Source organism: Megascapheus bottae, chromosome 7 (assembly GCF_031878675.1).
Source record: "Megascapheus bottae isolate mThoBot1 chromosome 7, mThoBot2.hap1, whole genome shotgun sequence".
Lineage (NCBI taxonomy): Eukaryota > Metazoa > Chordata > Mammalia > Rodentia > Geomyidae > Megascapheus > Megascapheus bottae.
In genome coordinates this window covers 35,403,372-35,420,203 of record NC_143515.1, presented here as the reverse complement: position 1 = coordinate 35,420,203, position 16,832 = coordinate 35,403,372, and the positions used below count along the sequence as shown (strand labels likewise).

Here is a 16,832-nt window from a genome sequence, read left to right as displayed (position 1 = left end):
GCCCCTGAGCTTTTTTGCTCAAGGCAAGCATTTTACCATTTGGGCCCACAGCTCCATTGCCACAGCTCCATTCCCAGCTTTCTGTTGGTTAACTGGAGATAAGAGTCTTAGGGGACTTGACTTTGGTGCCTGGGCTGGCTTCAAGCTGTGTTCCTCAGATCTCAATCTCCTGAGCAGCTAGTGTTTTTGTTTGTTTTGTTTTGTTTTGCCAGTCCTGTGGCTTAAACTCAGGGCCTGGGCATTGCCCTTGGACACTTTTTGCTCAAGGCTAGTGCCCTGCGACTTGAGCCACGGCACCACTTCAGGCTTTTTCTTAGTATGTGGTACCAAGGGATAGAACCCAGGGCTTCGTGCATGCTAGGCAATCACTCTACCACTAGGCTATGCTCCCTGCCCAAGAAGCCTTTTTCTTTGGTTTATTGCTGTATTTCAGAGCCTGATGCAAATTAACCAGTCAATAAATGTTGAACAAACTGTTGAATAGTTTTTTCTTCTTTCTCTCTGGGACCTACTATTCATCTCTCCAGCTACTACCATTTCTTCTACATGTTGAATGGCCAGGAGATGAGAAGATCTTGTAGTTTGGATCACATCCTGTAGTAGACTTCACTGGAGTGGCAGTGGTGGCTCTTCACACCCTTTCTCTCTAGCTATGGACTTCTCATCCATTCTGCAAGTCCTCCCCTCTCTGGGGCTCAATTCTCTACCTCCCACAACATTCTCATCTTCCTTTGATCCAGAGCACCTAACACATGTCCTTCCTCCAGAATTTCCTACTTTCTGTGCTGCTGTTATTTTCCTGAATGACTACAATAAAGCTGACAGTAACACTGGTTAGTTTTTTCCTGGACAAAGCTGGCTTCCTGACTTCCCTTTCCAGGCATTTCCTACAGCTTACCAGCCACCACTAAATTTAAGTAAGCACTTAGATGTGGCCTGGAATACTAAAGGGAAGTCATCTCTCAAATATCTATTTGCCAGTGTCACAAAGTTGAAGGACACATAAACAAATGTCAATTTATTGATTTACACTGATGAATGCTGGACATGATGGGTAAACTGGAATGCTTGAGTTGGCTAGTCTGATTAGTTAACTATTAGTAAATGTGAACTTAAAACTAACTGGCTGGGGACCAGTGGCTCATACCTGTAACCCTAGCTATTGAGGAGATTATAGTTCAAAGAGAAAAATTCAAGCCTCCATCTTCCAAATAACCAGCAAAAAGCAGGGCTAGAGATATAATTCAAGTAGAAGAGTATCAGTCTGGCAAGCTAGAGACCTCAAATTCAAATTTCTGTGCTGCTCAAAATAAATTAGTAAACACTAAACTGGGTGTCAGTGGTTCATGCCTGTAATCCTATCCACTAAGGGGACTGAGACCTGAGGATCTTGGTCAAAGCAAGTCTGAGCAGGAAAGTCCATGAGACTAGTCACTAATTAACCACCAGAAAACTGGAAGTGGCACTATGGCTTAAAGTGGTAGTGTGCTAGCCTTGAGCAAAAGAGCTCAGCACCCAGGCCCTGAGTTCAAGTTTCATACCCACTGAAAAAAAAAATCTAAGAAACCTAACCACTTAGGTTTTTCTTTCAAAGGAGCTTGTCCTTTTGACTAAGAGAAGCCAGCACCTGACCAAGGAATATATGGAACTTACAATTTCTTATTCTTGAGCTAGGAGTTTGGCCTAGTGGTAAAGTGCTTGCCTAGCATGCACAAAAACCTGGGTTCCATTCCTCCATACCACAAACACAGAAAAAGCCAGAAGTGGTGCTGTGGCTCAAGTGGTAGAGCTCTCGTCTTGAGAAAGTCCAAGAATAGTGCCCAGGCCCTGAGTTCAAGGCCTGGGACTGGCAAAAAAAAAGTCTTCCTCTCAACTTCCTCTGAACCCAGTCAGAACAGGGCCAGGCTAGGTCCTGCTAGGGCTTACTTCTGCACTTCTTGGATGGCCAAACCCCTTTCTGTTCAGTTCTCCAAACTGGCTTCAAACACAACTGATTAGATGTAAATTGCGATACTAATCAGTTCCTGTACAGTTTGTAATTTCCTGAGGACCAAGCCTTGTAGATCTCAGTATGTCAACTAATTCAGGACAGGAAAGGCTGCTTTGTGAGCATAGAAAGGGTCTGGCCATCTAATGGATTTCTGAATCAACCACATTCATATGAAACAGAGAAGCTACATGCCATGTCCAAAACCACGAAACCTCCACCTACAAGGGACTTGGAAATACATCTTTGCTTTACTCTGGGCCTTTCTCTATTCCATGTTCTGGCCAAGTTTAAGATTGGGGGGGGGGGAGGAGGGACTGCTTCTCTCACTTTTCTTTGGGTATGATGCAGAGAACATACTGAGTCTGAATTACACAGGCTTGGAATCTGCCTTTTGCACTGCTGACTGGCAAATGAGCAATGGTTTGTAGAAGCAGCAGGTGCAGGCAAGGTGACTTTTGCCAGAGAGTGCTAAAAAAAGGCCTACGTCTCACACAGGAGTCCTTCCATTAACCCATTCATGATCAAGCGAGAGAGGTTGCCTCTTCTCTGCCTTTTAGGACTTCTACCTGTCCCTCTAGTGTCAGTTAACATGGTATTTTTGTCCTAATGTAAATAGCAATAGCCACTGAGACAGAACCAGGAAGGGAAGACTGCATAAGAAGCCCTTCATTCACACATTCCAAATGGTCCTAGACATCTCAGATCCTACAGAAGACCTAGGAAAGAAATGCTGTCTTTCTTGGAAAAGAGCCTTACAGCAGAACCCCAGTAATCTCCAAGAGCACCCTGAAACACATCCTTACTATGGGATGGGAGGTGAGCTATTAAAACTTGCTGAATCCATTTCCCACAGCTCAAAGTACCCTTGTGATCAAACAAGATCTCTCACTGGAAAAGCTACATCTGCCCTCCCTTTCTTCCTTCCTCATCCTATGTCTGTGGCAACTTGCTAGACTAGCCTCAAGGGAGCTAGGGAGGCTGGCTTGTCTCCTGGGACTGAGCCTTCCTCAGAGGAGTTGGCCCTGGCAGTAACACATGAGGGATTCTGGGGAAGGTGCCCTACAAGGAGCTCCTCAAATCAAGAGGTGCTAGAGTAAACTCTGGCAACCGCTTCCAGCCCCCAAATCTGATCAGATGGCAGGTTTTAGGGTCCTTTCTACCACCGTTTCCTCCAGTCAGTGGGCTAAGGAGCTCTTAGTAAAGGGAAGCGCCTCAATGGAAACAAAGCCTTTTGTTTTAAGAATTACTCGGGAAATGGATGCCCTTACAAAAGGCGTCTGGGGAGCGGGCAGGAAGAAGCGGAAAAGGGATACAAGTAGGTATTCTTCTCAAGCGAGGGAGGTGGGTGGTGGTAAGGAATGCGTTAGCTAGAGCGAGGCGAGGCTCAGGCTTACTTCTCGGCCAACCACAGCCAGCCAGCAAGTGGAGGCCAGGAGCACACCCTAGCCCAGCCTTCCGGGGGCCCCGAGCCCCCTCCTGGAGGCGGGCGGCTGCAGGGGAAGGGGAGGTCGCGGTCGGGAGCGGCCCCCAGCCCGGCGCCTGCCTCCCGGCGGCGCGGCGAGCTCGGGATCCCGCGTGTGCCCACGCCCACGTGCCCCGGGGCCACCCCGCCACTCCGGAGGAGCCGCTCGAGTCCAGGCCCGGGCCCTCCCGTACGAGGGCGCGGCCGGCCACCACCGACCCCCCAGGAGCCTCGCGCCGGGCCGCCGTGCGCCCGCCTTGTCAGTTCCTTTCCCGCAGCTCTGCCCGCACGCCGGTCACGAGGCGGGTGCGGCCTGGTCAGCCTCTGGGGGACCGGAGCTCGGGCCCCTGTCAATCTCCCACGCCTCCGATCCACCCCTCCCGTGAATCCTCTCCCCTCCTCCCTTCACTCCCTCCCCATGCGGGTCGCCGCGCGCGCCACGTCCCCAGCCCCGCCCCTTCCCCGCGCCCCCACGCGGGGAACCCCGGTGACGTCACCGCCGCCCAGCGCTCGCATTCCCGCGCACTCCAGAAAAGACGCGAAGGTGGTGACGTGTCTGAAACACCAGTGCGGCTGCGCGGTGCCCCGCTGGTAACCGAACGTCCTGCGGCGCCGCCTGGTGGCCGAAAAGCCGTCGAGCCGACCGGAAGCGACCGAGCGGGCGCCTGGCGAACGTGACCGGCTGACGTCATGTCGCAGAGGCGAGTGGGCGCTGCCGCGTGACCGCCCCGCCCGCCAGCCCCGCACGCGCCTTCCTACTGCTCCTCCTCTTCCCCCTGCGCCGGGGTAGTGTCTGGGATTCCCTTTGCGCCGCTTCTTTTACTTTTTTTTTTTTTTTTAGAATTTATGAGAGCTCATTATAGTAAATACAAAGGAAAATGGTGAGGAAAATAACATGTCAGCATCTTTAACATGCCATTTATTTCCATCCTTTCCCAACCACTAGGCAAGTGTGGTCTCTATACACTTTATAAAAGTGTATGAGGTTCAGAGATTCCCAAGAAGCTTGAAGGTAGAAGAGTCAAACTTGGAGAGGTAAGGAATCATTCCCTGTGCAGGATGAGTGTTAAATAATGGACCACAACCTACCTGGCGGGCTCCAGGGGGCACCAGGTCTCCAAAAGGGAGGCGGCATGGCTTGACTGGACACGCAGTTCAGCGTTTAGTATACGTGGAAGCAGAGGCTAAGGAGGTAAACACAGCACAGGACTCGAGTATGGGTGCAGGTACATCTGATGACAGCAACAAATGCTCTTAAAATCAAAGGTGTTTATGGTAAGACTGTGGGTTGGGGTTTCATCCTAATTCCCGTGAAGTGACTGCTCCCTTGGTTCTGATACCGGGAATCATACTTGGTGCCACGCTGTCTTTTCAATAAGGACCAATAATTTCAAAGTTGGCCTGCTTATTAACATTGCATAATTTTGACACAGAGGTGTGTGTGTGTGTGTGTGTGTGTGTGTGTGTGTGTGTGTGTCAGCCAATACTGGCCTTGAACTCAGGGCCTGGTACGATCCTGAGCTTTTCTGACTTTCAAGCTTTTCTTTTCCAGCCTGGGGCTTGAACTCAGGGCCTGAGCCCTGAGCACTGTCGTTAGGCTTTTTTTTTCTTTCTCGCCAGTCCTGGGCTTGAGCTCAGGGTCTGAGCACTGTCCTTGGGTTCTTTTTCTCAAGGCTAGAGCCTCAGCACCACTTCCGGCTTTATTTCTATGTATATGGTACTGAGGAATTGAACTAGGGTCTTTGTGCATGCTAGGCAAGCACTCTACTAGACCAAACTCCCGGCCCCATGGATAGGCTTTCTCAAGTCTAGCACTCTACTACTTGAGCCACAGCACCACTTCTGGCTTTTTTTGTGTATGTGGTACCCAGGAATTGAACTCAGGGTTTCATGCATACTAGGCCACACTCTTTGCCCCCCTCCTTTTTTTTTTTTTTTTGCCAGTCCTGGGCTTGAGCTCAGGGCCTGAGTCCTGTCCTTGGATTTTCTCAAGGCTCTATCACTTGAGCCTCAGCACCACTTCTGGATTTTTTTCTATGTATGTGGTACGGAGGAATTGAACCTGGGTCTTTGTGTATGCTAGGCAACCACTCTACCACTGGGCCAAACTCCCGGCCCTGATTTTTTTAAAAAGATTTTATTAACATTGATTTTTACATCATATTTCAAATGTCATGTTTAACAATTATTCAAGAAGGGATTCTTTATTGCCCCTGACTTTTAAACTTTAAAGGATAGGTTCTATATCATAGGATCCATTCCTTGATACACTTTTCTTGCAGTATCATTCCCCTTCTGACTCCCTCCCACCAAGAGAAGTGTCTAAGATATTCTTGTTGAGTTCCTAAATTGACAAGGTCAGAGAGAGGTCCCTCCTCTTCTTTCCATTAAATGTTGCTGTGTGTGTATATAAGGCTTAAGTAAATCAAGTAGTGCCTGTGTGCTTTTAATCTATTTGTGTGTGTGTGTTGTGTGTGTGCTGGCCCTGGGGATTGAATTCAGGACCTAGGAACTGCCCCTGGGCTTTTGTACCACAGCTCCACTGTCAGACATTTGGTGGGTAATTGGGCCAGACTTTCCTGGCCCAGTCCTAAAAATCCTACAATCCTAAAATCTCAAGCTTCCTGAGTAACTTGGATTACACACACGAGCCACCAGCACTTAATAAAGCTGTCGTCTTTGGCTCATAGACACACTGACTTGAAACATCCTAAGTAACCTCACTACACCCTGGCCATAAAGATTGCTGTTTGTCACCCAGCTCTGATACCCATTAGTGGCAGTGAAAAGTAGAGAAATGGTTATAGACCAGATCAGGCATGGACCTGCTACTCAAAGTCCTGTCTGCAGACCAGCCTCCTCTTTGCAATCTGGTAGTTCATGCATCATCTGGTAATTTGATGAAACACACACTGCTGAATATTACCTTCAGATTTCTCAATCATAACATGCATTTATTTGTATAATTGTGTGAGTCCTAGGGCTTGAACTCAGGGCCTGAGTGCTATCCATGTAAGTTTTTTTTTTTTTCCCCTCAAGGTTAGCACTCTTAACAGTTGAGCCACAGATCCACTTCCAGCCTTTTGGTGGTTAATTGAAGAAAAGAATCTCATAGGGGCTGGAAGTTTGGCCCAGTGGTTGTGGCCTAGTGGTAGAGTGCTTGCCTAGCAAACATAAAGACCCAGGTTCGATTCCTCGGTGCCACATACACAGGAAAAAGCTGGAAGTGTTGCTGTGGTTCAAGTAGTAGAGTTCTGGCCTCAAGAAAGCTCAAGGACAGTGCTTAAGCTCTGAGTTTAAACCTCAGGACTGGAAAAAAAAATCTCACAAACATTCCTGCCCAGGTTGGCTTTGAACTATGATTCTCAGATCTCAGCCTCCTGGGTAACTAGGATTATAGTTGTGAGCCACCAACACCAAGCATTACAGATGTCTTATTACTCTTAAGTTTCCCCACCCGACCCCATCCCACTACCAAAAAGTAAAAAATGACCAGGCACTGGTGGCTCACGCCTGTAACCCTACCTACTCAGGAAGCTGAGATTTGAGGATAGAGGTTCAAAGACAGTCTGGGCACTAAAGAATGTAAGACTCTATCTCCAGTTAACCACCAGAAAACCAGAAGTGGGGCTGTGGCTCAAGTGGTAGCCTTGAGCTGAAGAGCTCGGGGACAATGCTCAGGCCCAGAGTTCAAGTCCCATGACTGACCAAAAAAAAAAAAAAAGTAAAAAGTTCACCCCTCCACCTTCTCCTGGCCCACTTTCTACACTACACTTTAAGATGTTGGCTCATATGTACATTTTGGGGAAAGCCTTGGGTATAATCAGTGTAAACTTGTAGGATTTTTTTTTATCATGTAGAGTAGGTAATTTTTATAGATTGAAGGTTGATCAATTTTTAATACTTTCCAGAGAGAAAACTGTGTATACATGAAAGAAAAGATGTATATGTATATATATATATATACTATTAAAAAAGGTATGGGCCATGAGTATAGCCTAGTGACAGAGTGCTCACCTAGCATGCACTGAAGCCCAGGATTCCATTCCTTGGTAGCACATACTCAGAAAAAGCCGGAGTGCTGCTGTGGCTCAAGTGGCAGGGTGTTAGCCTTTAGCAAAAAGTGTCCAAAGTCAGTTCCCAGGCCCAGAGTTCAAGCCCCAGAACTTGCAAAAGAAAAAAAAAAAAGGGGCAAAAAATTAAAAGTTCACAAATTTAAATTCTTGGATGGGGCAAAAAGAAAAATTAGAAACAAAATCCTGTGCATGCATAAAACACCTCAATTGATTTGAGAAGTTGTCAGTCGGTCCCATGCTACCAGCTGTGTTTAACTGCTTGTGTGATGTTTCCCTGACCTTAATTTTATGAAATATGCCTTGTAAAAAGCAAGGAGAAGCTAATGTGCTTCATCAAAGTGATAAAGTGAAAATTTTAGATGTGTTAAACAGTTGCCATGTCTTTAGTGGAAGATGTGATATTTTAAGAAAAAAAATCAACCAAACATTTGTAGGAAATACCAAACTCCTGACTCCTGAGTGTTTGTGGCTTTCTTCAATAGCAGTCTTCCTGTATTGGAGGATATTAAACTCCACCTTGATCCCTGGACACACTCAGACCTGTTTTTTGTTGTTGCTGGTTTTTACTGTCCTATCAGAAAGACTCTCTCTAATGTTTTACAATTTTACAATCAGGCCAGCAGGAAATATCAACTGCAAACTTGTGACACTGTGCTTTATTTGAGTACAGAATAAACAGTATAGCTGGAACTTTGTTAGGAGGTCCTTTACATTCTGCCCTAACCCCAGGGTATTATTACTTTCTAACCCTGTTGGCATAAGGCTAGTGCTGCTAACTTCATAAAGAGTTAGAAAAAGGTTGAAATACATCTCTAAAATGAGTCCACAGGAAGGAAAATGAGTGGGCTTTTTTGTTCTTTTAAAGATTCTAGTAACTAGAAATACTTTCCAATTCATCATGAAGACAGTACACAGCGCCACCAACAAGGCTATTAAGAAGTTTGTCTTCACACAGCCCACTTTAATGCTCTGGGAGAGTGGATCTTAGCTAAGAGCAGTTCACTAAGGAATAGGGCCATCTAAGTGCTTAACTAGTATTTAAAGTGGTTAAGGGATGAGGATGTGCAAATTTAGCAGAGAAAGTTTGCTTTGCTTCAAGGGAAAGTGATAGTGGTCAAAGGGGCCAGTTCCAAGGGCTGGTCCAGAGAGGGTCTCTGGTCCTGATAATCTGCCACATGCCCATTCCGATGATGGCCATACTCAAACTTGATCCGAAGCTCACCAATCTTGGATTGGGGAAGAATATCTGGAATCCATTCAATGATGAAAGGTGTTGGCTCCTTTTGATCTGGAGAAGTATTACCTAAAGAGAGGAAATAAAGAACAATCATTAACATAGTTCCACTTGACTTTAGTGAGCACCTGCCCCAAACAGCAACAGGTCAGTGAGATGGTCTCCCTGATGTTCACAATCAGAAGGCTGAGTAGTTTACATACTCATTGGTGACTGAAGTAAAATTACATGAACTTTATTCAATGGATACTATGTAAAAAATGAACTATGCAACTTATGGGCAGGGATGGGAGAGGGAAAATGAAGGAAAGCAAAGCAAGGAGTCCAGGAAGCATTGTACTCATGACATGACATATGGAATTATAGCCCCTTGGTACAACTCCTTAATAATAATAAAAAGTACAAAGAAGACATCCCAATAAACAGAAATAAATTAAAGATTATATGATCAAAATTTTTTTTGGCAAGTCCTGGGTCTTAAGCTCAGGGCCGGAACACTCTTCTTGGGTTTTCTCAAGGGTAGAGCTCTACCACTTGAGCCATAGCACCACTTCTAGCTTATTTCTATGTATGTGGTAATAAAGATCCAAACCTGGGTCTTTGTGCATGCTAGGCAAACACTCTACTACTAGGCCAAACTCCTGCCCCCACCTCCAATTTTTTTTTTTTTTTATATAGCCAGATACTAGTGGCTTACACCTGTAATCCTAGCTACCCTGGAAGCTGAGATAGATCTGAGGATCATGATTCAAAGCAACTCCTGACAGGAAAGTCTGTGAGACTCTTACCTGAAATTAATCACCCCCCAAAAAATAAATAAATAAAATAACGAGGGCAGGGAGTTTAGCCTAGTGGTAGAGTACTTACCTAGCATGCATAAAGAAAGTGATCATTACCTGGTGTTGTGATTCTTACCTGTAATCCAAGATACATGGAAGGCTGAGATCAGGAGGGTTTGGGTTGAAGGCCAACACAGGCAAGAAAATGGATCAGAGTTTGGTCTAGTGGTATAGTGCTTGCCTAGCATGCACAAAGCCCTGGGTTCAATTCCTTGGTACCACATACATAGGGGAAAAAAAAAAAAAAAGCTGGAATTGGTGCTGTGGCTCAAGTGGTAGAGCTCTAGTCTTGAGAAATCCCAGTGTTCAGGCCCTGTGTTTAGTCCCCAAGACTAGCAGAAAAGAAAATAAAGGGCCTGGGTACTGTCTCTGAGCTCTTTCATTCAAGGCCAGTGCTCTAGCCCTATAAGCCACAGTATCTTCTGATTTTCTAGTGGTCAACTGGAGGTAAGAGTCACACAGACTTTCCTGTCAGGATGGTTTTGAACTCCAGTCCTCAGATCTCAGCTTTCTCAATAGCTAGGATTATGAGCATGAGTCACCAATACCAAGCTTAATAAATTCTTTCTTTCTTTCTTTTCTTTCTTTCTTTCTTTCTTTCTTTCTTTCTTCCTTTCTTTCTTTCTTTCCTTTCTTTTCTTTCTTTCTTTCTTTCTTTCTTTCTTTCTTTCTTTCTTTCTTTCTTTCTTTCTTTCTTTCTTTCTTTCTTTCTTTCTTTCTTTCTTTCTTTGTCAGTCCTGGGGACTGAACTCAGGGCCTGAGGCACTGTCCTTGAGCTTTCTCAAGGGTAGAGCTCTACCACTTGAGCCACAGCACCACTTTGGCTTTTCCTATGTATGTGGCACTGAGGAATCGAACCCAGGTCTTCATGCATGCTAGGCAAGCACTCTACCACTAAGCCAAACTCCTGGCCCTCTTTTTGCTTTTTAAGATAGGGTCTCAATATAGCTACATAGCCCAGGCTTTCCTTTAATCTCCTTGATACCTAAATGTAGCCTTGAACTAATGATCTTCCTGCCTCTGCCTCCCAATTGTTGGAATTATAGAACATAGAGGTGTACCATTATGCACAACTAGATTAAGTTGTATAAACATTTTTTTTTTTTCTGGTTGTGGACTTTGAACTCTGGGCCTGGTGTTGTCCCTAACCCTAAGCTCTTCAGCTCAAGGCTACTGCCTTACTCCTTGAACCACAGCCCCACTTCCCATTTTCTAGTGGTTAATTGGAGATAAGAGTCTTACAATCTTCAGTGCCAGTCTGGCTTTGAACTGAGATCCTCAGATCTTAGCCTCCTGAGTAGCTAGAATTACAGGCGTGAGACAGGGGGGCCAGTTTTTTTGTTTGTTTGTTTGTTTGTTTTGAATGTGTGATGGGTCTTGATCTCTGGGCCTGGGTGCTGTCCCTAAGCTCTTCAGCTCAAGGCATGCTAGGCAAGCACCACCAGTAGGCCAAACTCCTGACCCCAAGGAAGTCTATCCGATTTTTATCTCCAGTTAACCAACACTCAGAAGTGGAACAGTGGGGCAAATGGTAGAGTACCAGCTTCAAGTGTACAAAGCTAAAGCTAAGGGACAGCACCCAGGCCTTGAGTTAAAGGCCCAGTACTAGTATAAACAAAATATTTTTTACTTACCCACTTTGAGAAAAGTTTTTAGTTCCAAGGGTCGAAGTACTGGTTGCTTTTCTATGCGACCATAAGTTTCTGCTATGCTTTCTACTTCCACTTTTGGGCATTTAAACAGTTCATACGTTCCATCTCGGTTCTGGATAAAGCTGCGTGTGATTTCCAAGGGCATCTGGACACCAAGGCAAGAAAGGTGAGACAGGGAAATTTTCCATAGCAATCAAATGCTTGGATGTGATAGATCTTTTATCATTCCTTCTTTCTTGTTATGTGCACTTAAGCTAATTAAAACTTTCTTTTGGCTGGGAGTTTGGCCTAGTGGTAGAGTGCTTGCCTAGCATGCAGGAAGACCCGGATTTGATTCCTCAGTACCACATACATAGAAAAAAGCCGGAAGTGGTGCTGAAGCTCAAGTGGTAGAGCTCTAGCCTTAAAGGACAGGACTCAGATCCTGAGCTCAAGCCTAGGACTGGCAAAACAAAACAAAACAAAACTTTGTATTTTCAAGTAAATTCGGATTAACCATCAGAAAACTGGAAGTGGCCCTGAGGCTTAAAGTTGTAGAGCACTAGCCTTAAGTGGGGAAAGCTCAGGGACAATGCCCAGGTCCTGAGTTTAAGTGCCACAACCAATTAAAAAAAAAAAAAAAAGATTTTTTTTGAGTTTATTTGAAAACATGTATTTTAAAATATCTAATGTATCCATGGCACAAGAAATAGTAAGGATAATTTTTTTTTTTTTTTTTTTTTTTTTTGCCAGTCCTGGGCTTGAGCTCAGGGCTTGAGCACTGTCCTTGGACTTTCTCAAGGCTAGAGCTCTACCACTTGACCCTCAGCACCACTTCCGGCTTTTTTCTATATGTGGTACCGAGGAATCGAACCCGGGTCTTCATGCATGCTAGGCAAGCACTTTAACCACTAGGCCAAACTCCCGGCCCCAGGATAATTTTTTTTTTACTGTTGTTGTTGGTTGTGGGGTTTGAACTCAGGGCTTGGGTACTATCCCCTAGTTTTTTCTGTTCAAGGCTGGCATTCTACAACTTGATTCATATCTCCATCTCCAATGGTTGGGGCTCAACTGGAGATAGTCTGTCTTACTGACTTTCTTGCCTGGACTGGCTTTAAACTGTGATCCTCAGATGTTAGCCTCCTGAGTAGCTAGGATTACAGGCATGAGCCACTGGTGCCTGGTTTCAATAACTTTATTTTCTTTTCTGCTAGTCTTGGGGACTAAACACAGGGCCTGAACACTGGGATTTCTCAAGACTAGAGCTCTACCACTTGAGCCACAGCACCAATTCCAGCTTTTTTTTTTTTTTCCTATGTATGTGGTACCAAGGAATTGAACCCAGGGCTTTGTGCATGCTAGGCAAGCACTATACCACTAGACCAAACTCTGATCCATTTTCTTGCCTGTGTTGGCCTTCAACCCAAACCCTCCTGATCTTAGCCTTCCATGTATCTCGGATTACAGGTAAGAATCACAACACCAGGTAATGATCACTTCTGAATAATCTGTTAGCATGGAAAAAGAGAAACATTCACTGACAACTGGAACTTAGGGATCTGAGGTAAATTTACTCCTCATACCTGCATCCTCTGTGCTCCCACTATTGTAGAAATAAACTCTTACCTCTGGGGTATCTAAGATTTGTTTAACTTGCAGGATATTTGTGATGTGCCAGGTATACTTGGAAAAGGTTCCCAGTGGCAAGGCATCTTTCCGAACAAAAGCTTCAATATGAAAAAAAGAACAAAATTAGACTACCAAATAACAACATTCTCTTATTTTAGTTATTTTTTTCTTTAATGTAGCATTGTACTTTCCTTATATTTCACTGTGTGTGTGTATATATCCCAGTCCTGGACTTTACTCAGGTCCTAGGCATTGTCCCTGAACTTTTTAATGCTCAAAGACAGTACTCTACCACTGGAGCATCAGTTCCACTTTGGGATTTTTGGTGGTTAATTGGAGAAGAGTCTCATGGACTTTCCAGACTATGCTGCCTTGGAACTTTATTCTCAGATCTCAGCCTCCTGAATAGCTAGGATTACAAGCATGAGACCCCAGTGCCTGTCTTTATTTCAATTTTAAATACAAAATTTAAGGGACCAGGAGTATGGCCTAGTGGTAGAGTGCTTGCCTAGTATACACAAAGCCCTGTGTGTAATTCTTCGGAACCATATACACAGAAAAAGCCAGATGTGGTGCTGTGGCTTTAGTGGTAGAGTACTAGCCTTGAGAAAGCTCAAGGACAGCTTCCAGGTCCTGAGTTCAAGCCCTAGGACTGGCAAAAAATTAAAAAGTAAAATAAAATTTAAGATCAAATATATAATATGGTTCAACAGATATGTGACAAACCAAACAATATGGATTTCTGCTATATGAAATCTTTGAGACTTCTTTTTCTTGTTCTTTTTTTTTTTCTTTGTGGGTCATGTGGCTTGAACTTGGCCTGGGCTCTGTCTCTGAGCTCTTCAGTTTAAGGCTACCACTCTATCCCTGGGCCTGGGTGCTGTCCCTGAGCTCTTCAGCTCAAGGCTATTGCCCTACCCTTGAGCCAGGCCCCACTTTCTGTTTTCTGGAGGTTAATTGGAGATAAGAGTCTCAGGTCCTTTTGTGCCTTGGCTGATTTTGAACCTTGATCCTCAGATCTCAGCCTCTTGAGTTGCTAGGATTATAGGTGTGAGACACCACATTCGCTTGGCTAAGACTTCTTTTTTTGTCAGTCAAAGGGCTTGAACTCTGGTCCTGGGCATTATTCTTGAGCTCTTCAGCTCAAGGATAGTGCTCTACCACTTTGAGCCACAGTGCCAGTTTTCTGTTAGTTAACTACAGAAACTACAGTAAATTACAGAGTTTCATGTTGTTTCCTGCCTCAGCTGGCTTCAAACTGTGATCTTCAGATTTCAGCCTCTTAAGTAGCTAGGATTACAGGTGTGAGCCACTGGCAAACAGCTTGAACATGTTTTATTAAGGGGAGGAAGATAAGGAAGAGTGATGGAGAGGGAAAATTGATTGGAAAGCATTACATAAAAGCAATGTCACAATGAAATCACCCGTACAGCTAATTATGCTATTTTAAAAATTATTCCTAAATAAAAATCTTCCTTTTCCAAAATTTGAGAATAATAAAAAAGGGCTAATGTACACACACACACACACACACATAGATCCAAGATGATAACCTAATAAGTATTGGGCCCTGTAATGTTTTGATGGAAATTTGTTTATACTTGGAAATATTAAACTTCTTAGTGGCCTCTTGCACTGTTTGACGATGATGACGTTATCATTGTCCTTCTCCTCCTCCTCTTCTTCTCCTCCTCTTCTTCTTCTCCTCCTCCTCCTGTTCTTCTTCCTCCTCTTCCCCTCTTCTTCCTCCTTCTCCTCCTTTTCTTTTCTTTTTTTTTTTTTTTTGCTAGTCCTGGGGCCTGGCCTGGGCACTGCCCTTGAGCTTTCTCAAGGCTAGTGCTCTACCACTTGAGCCACAAAACCACTTCTGGCTTTTTTTTTTTGTATGCAGTACCAAGGAATTGAATCTAGAGCTCCATGCATGCTAGGTGAACACTCTACCACTAGACATACTCCCAGCTCTCATTGTTCTTTAACCAAATTTATATGAACATTTTCCTCCTCCTTCATTCTTACTGAAGGGAAAATGGACCTTCTAAAAGTATGGTCATTGTTCCAAGAACTAACTACTGAAATCACATTCCAACTAATCCGAACTAATCCCATTTCAAGCATGTGTCTAAAATAGAAATCCTAACCTGAAATTCCCACACGAATTTTTTTTCAAACATAATTCACTAGGATCAAAATGTGTGATGCTGTTCCTGAGGGGAAGTCTCATACCTGTGGTAGAATTAGGGAGCCGCTTTTTTGCACTGCCTACTGATATTCTCTGCTGCAAGGCATCAAAAAAGGACTGAGGAATGTGGAATACCAGTGGCTCTGGTTTGCCTACAGAAGAAAAACTACAGTTATTGAGAGAAACTTTCCTGATGTTTAGAGAGAAGTAAAAAGAAAAGGAGCCTGTCACTGATGAATCATACCTAGGAAATCCTAGCTATTCAGACTAAGATCCTGAGGATTATAGTTCAAAGCCAGCCCAGACAGAAAAATTTGTCAGGCTAGACTATATTTTTTAAATCAACAATAAAAAGCAGGGCTGAGCTGGGTGCCAGTGGCTCATGTCACCCAGCAGTAATGAAAGGAAAACTTTTTTATTTTTCTTTTTTGGTGCCAATACAGGGTAGGGCTTGAACTCAGGGCCTGGGCATATTCCTTAGCTTTTGCTTAGGACAATGCTCTGTCAAGGCTAGCACTTTACTACCATAGCTCTACTTCTAGCTTTTTTTGGTAGTTAATTGGAGATAAAAATTGCATGTACTTTCCTGCCTGGGCTGGCTTCAAACCTTGGTCCTGAAATCTCAGCCTTTTAAGAAAGCCAATCAAGGCCCTGAGTTTAAACCATGAGCAGTTATTTGGCAACTATCTGGATAAATAATCTACTGTATTGTGAGGGGCAAAACCCACACAAAACAATGTTAAAGAACAACATGCAAAGCTGGGCGCAGTGGCTCACACAAGTAATCCTAGCTACTCAGGAAGCTGAGATCTGAGGATCAAGGTTCAAAGCCAACCCCAGGCACAAAAGGACCTGAGACTCTTAACTCTAATTAACCTCTAGAAAATGGGAAGTGGCTTGGCTCAAGGGTAGGGCAGTAGCCTAGAGCTGAAGAGCTCAAGGCCAGTGCCCAGGCAGAGTTCAAGCCCCATAACCTACAAAAAAAAAAAAAAGAAACATGCAAAGCCAGGTACTCATAGCTCATGCCCTGAAATCTCAGGGACCTGAGATCTGAGGATCAAGATTCAAAGCCAGCCTGGGCACAAAAGTCTGTGAGACTCTTATCTCCAATTAACCATCAGAAAACCATAAGTGGTGCTGTGGCTCAATGTGGTACAGTAGTAACCTTAAGCTAAAGAGCTCAGGGACTGTGCCAGGCCCAGGGTTCAAGCCCCATGACCAAACAACAATAACACACACACACACACACACACACACACACACACACACACACACACACACACACACACACACACACACACACACACACACACAGTCTCTTCTCGAAGAGAAGACCAAGAGACTTTGGTCTCTTCAAACAGAGGTCTGTCAAGTAGGTTAATGAGCCAGTGTATTTGCACAATGATAGAGACAATGTTTGGAAAGAACATCAGACCTATTTTGTGTGGCTAAAGGTCAGAACTAAAAACAACAGGAAATATTACAAGCCAACATTTTTCCTTAGATAATGAAGACTTCCTCAAAGCTGAAGCTGTCCAACAATGTTAAGAGCTGCCTTAAAAAACACTGAGTAAGGGGGCCAGGAGTTTGGTCTAGTGGTAAAGTGCTGCTTAGCATGCATGAAGACCCAGGTTCAATTCCTCGGTACCACACAGAAAAAAGCCGGAATGGTGCTGAGCCTCAAATGGTAGAGCTATAGTCTTGAGACAGTGCCCAGGCCCTGAGCTCAAGCCCAGGACTGGCAAAAAAAAAGAGAGAGAGAGAGAGAGAGAGAGAGAGAGAGAGAGAGAGA

At 44.5% G+C, this 16,832-nt stretch overlaps 1 protein-coding gene across 4 annotated transcripts in view; it reads right to left on the bottom strand.

Moving 5' to 3' along the window:
• Window positions 1-8,169: 8,169 nt before the first annotated feature.
• Window positions 8,170-16,832, bottom strand: part of C7H2orf42 (chromosome 7 C2orf42 homolog) — a 30,313-nt gene continuing 21,650 nt past the window's right edge. For all 4 annotated transcript variants that reach the window (XM_090336746.1, XM_090336744.1, XM_090336747.1 and 1 more), the window contains 4 exons: window positions 15,085-15,192; window positions 12,859-12,959; window positions 11,236-11,398; window positions 8,170-8,831 (listed from right to left, as the gene is read on the bottom strand). In XM_090336746.1, the coding sequence (XP_090192872.1) occupies window positions 8,623-8,831; window positions 11,236-11,398; window positions 12,859-12,959; window positions 15,085-15,192 (581 nt within the window). In that variant the 3' untranslated portion in view covers window positions 8,170-8,622. The remainder of the gene's footprint in view (window positions 8,832-11,235; window positions 11,399-12,858; window positions 12,960-15,084; window positions 15,193-16,832) is intronic.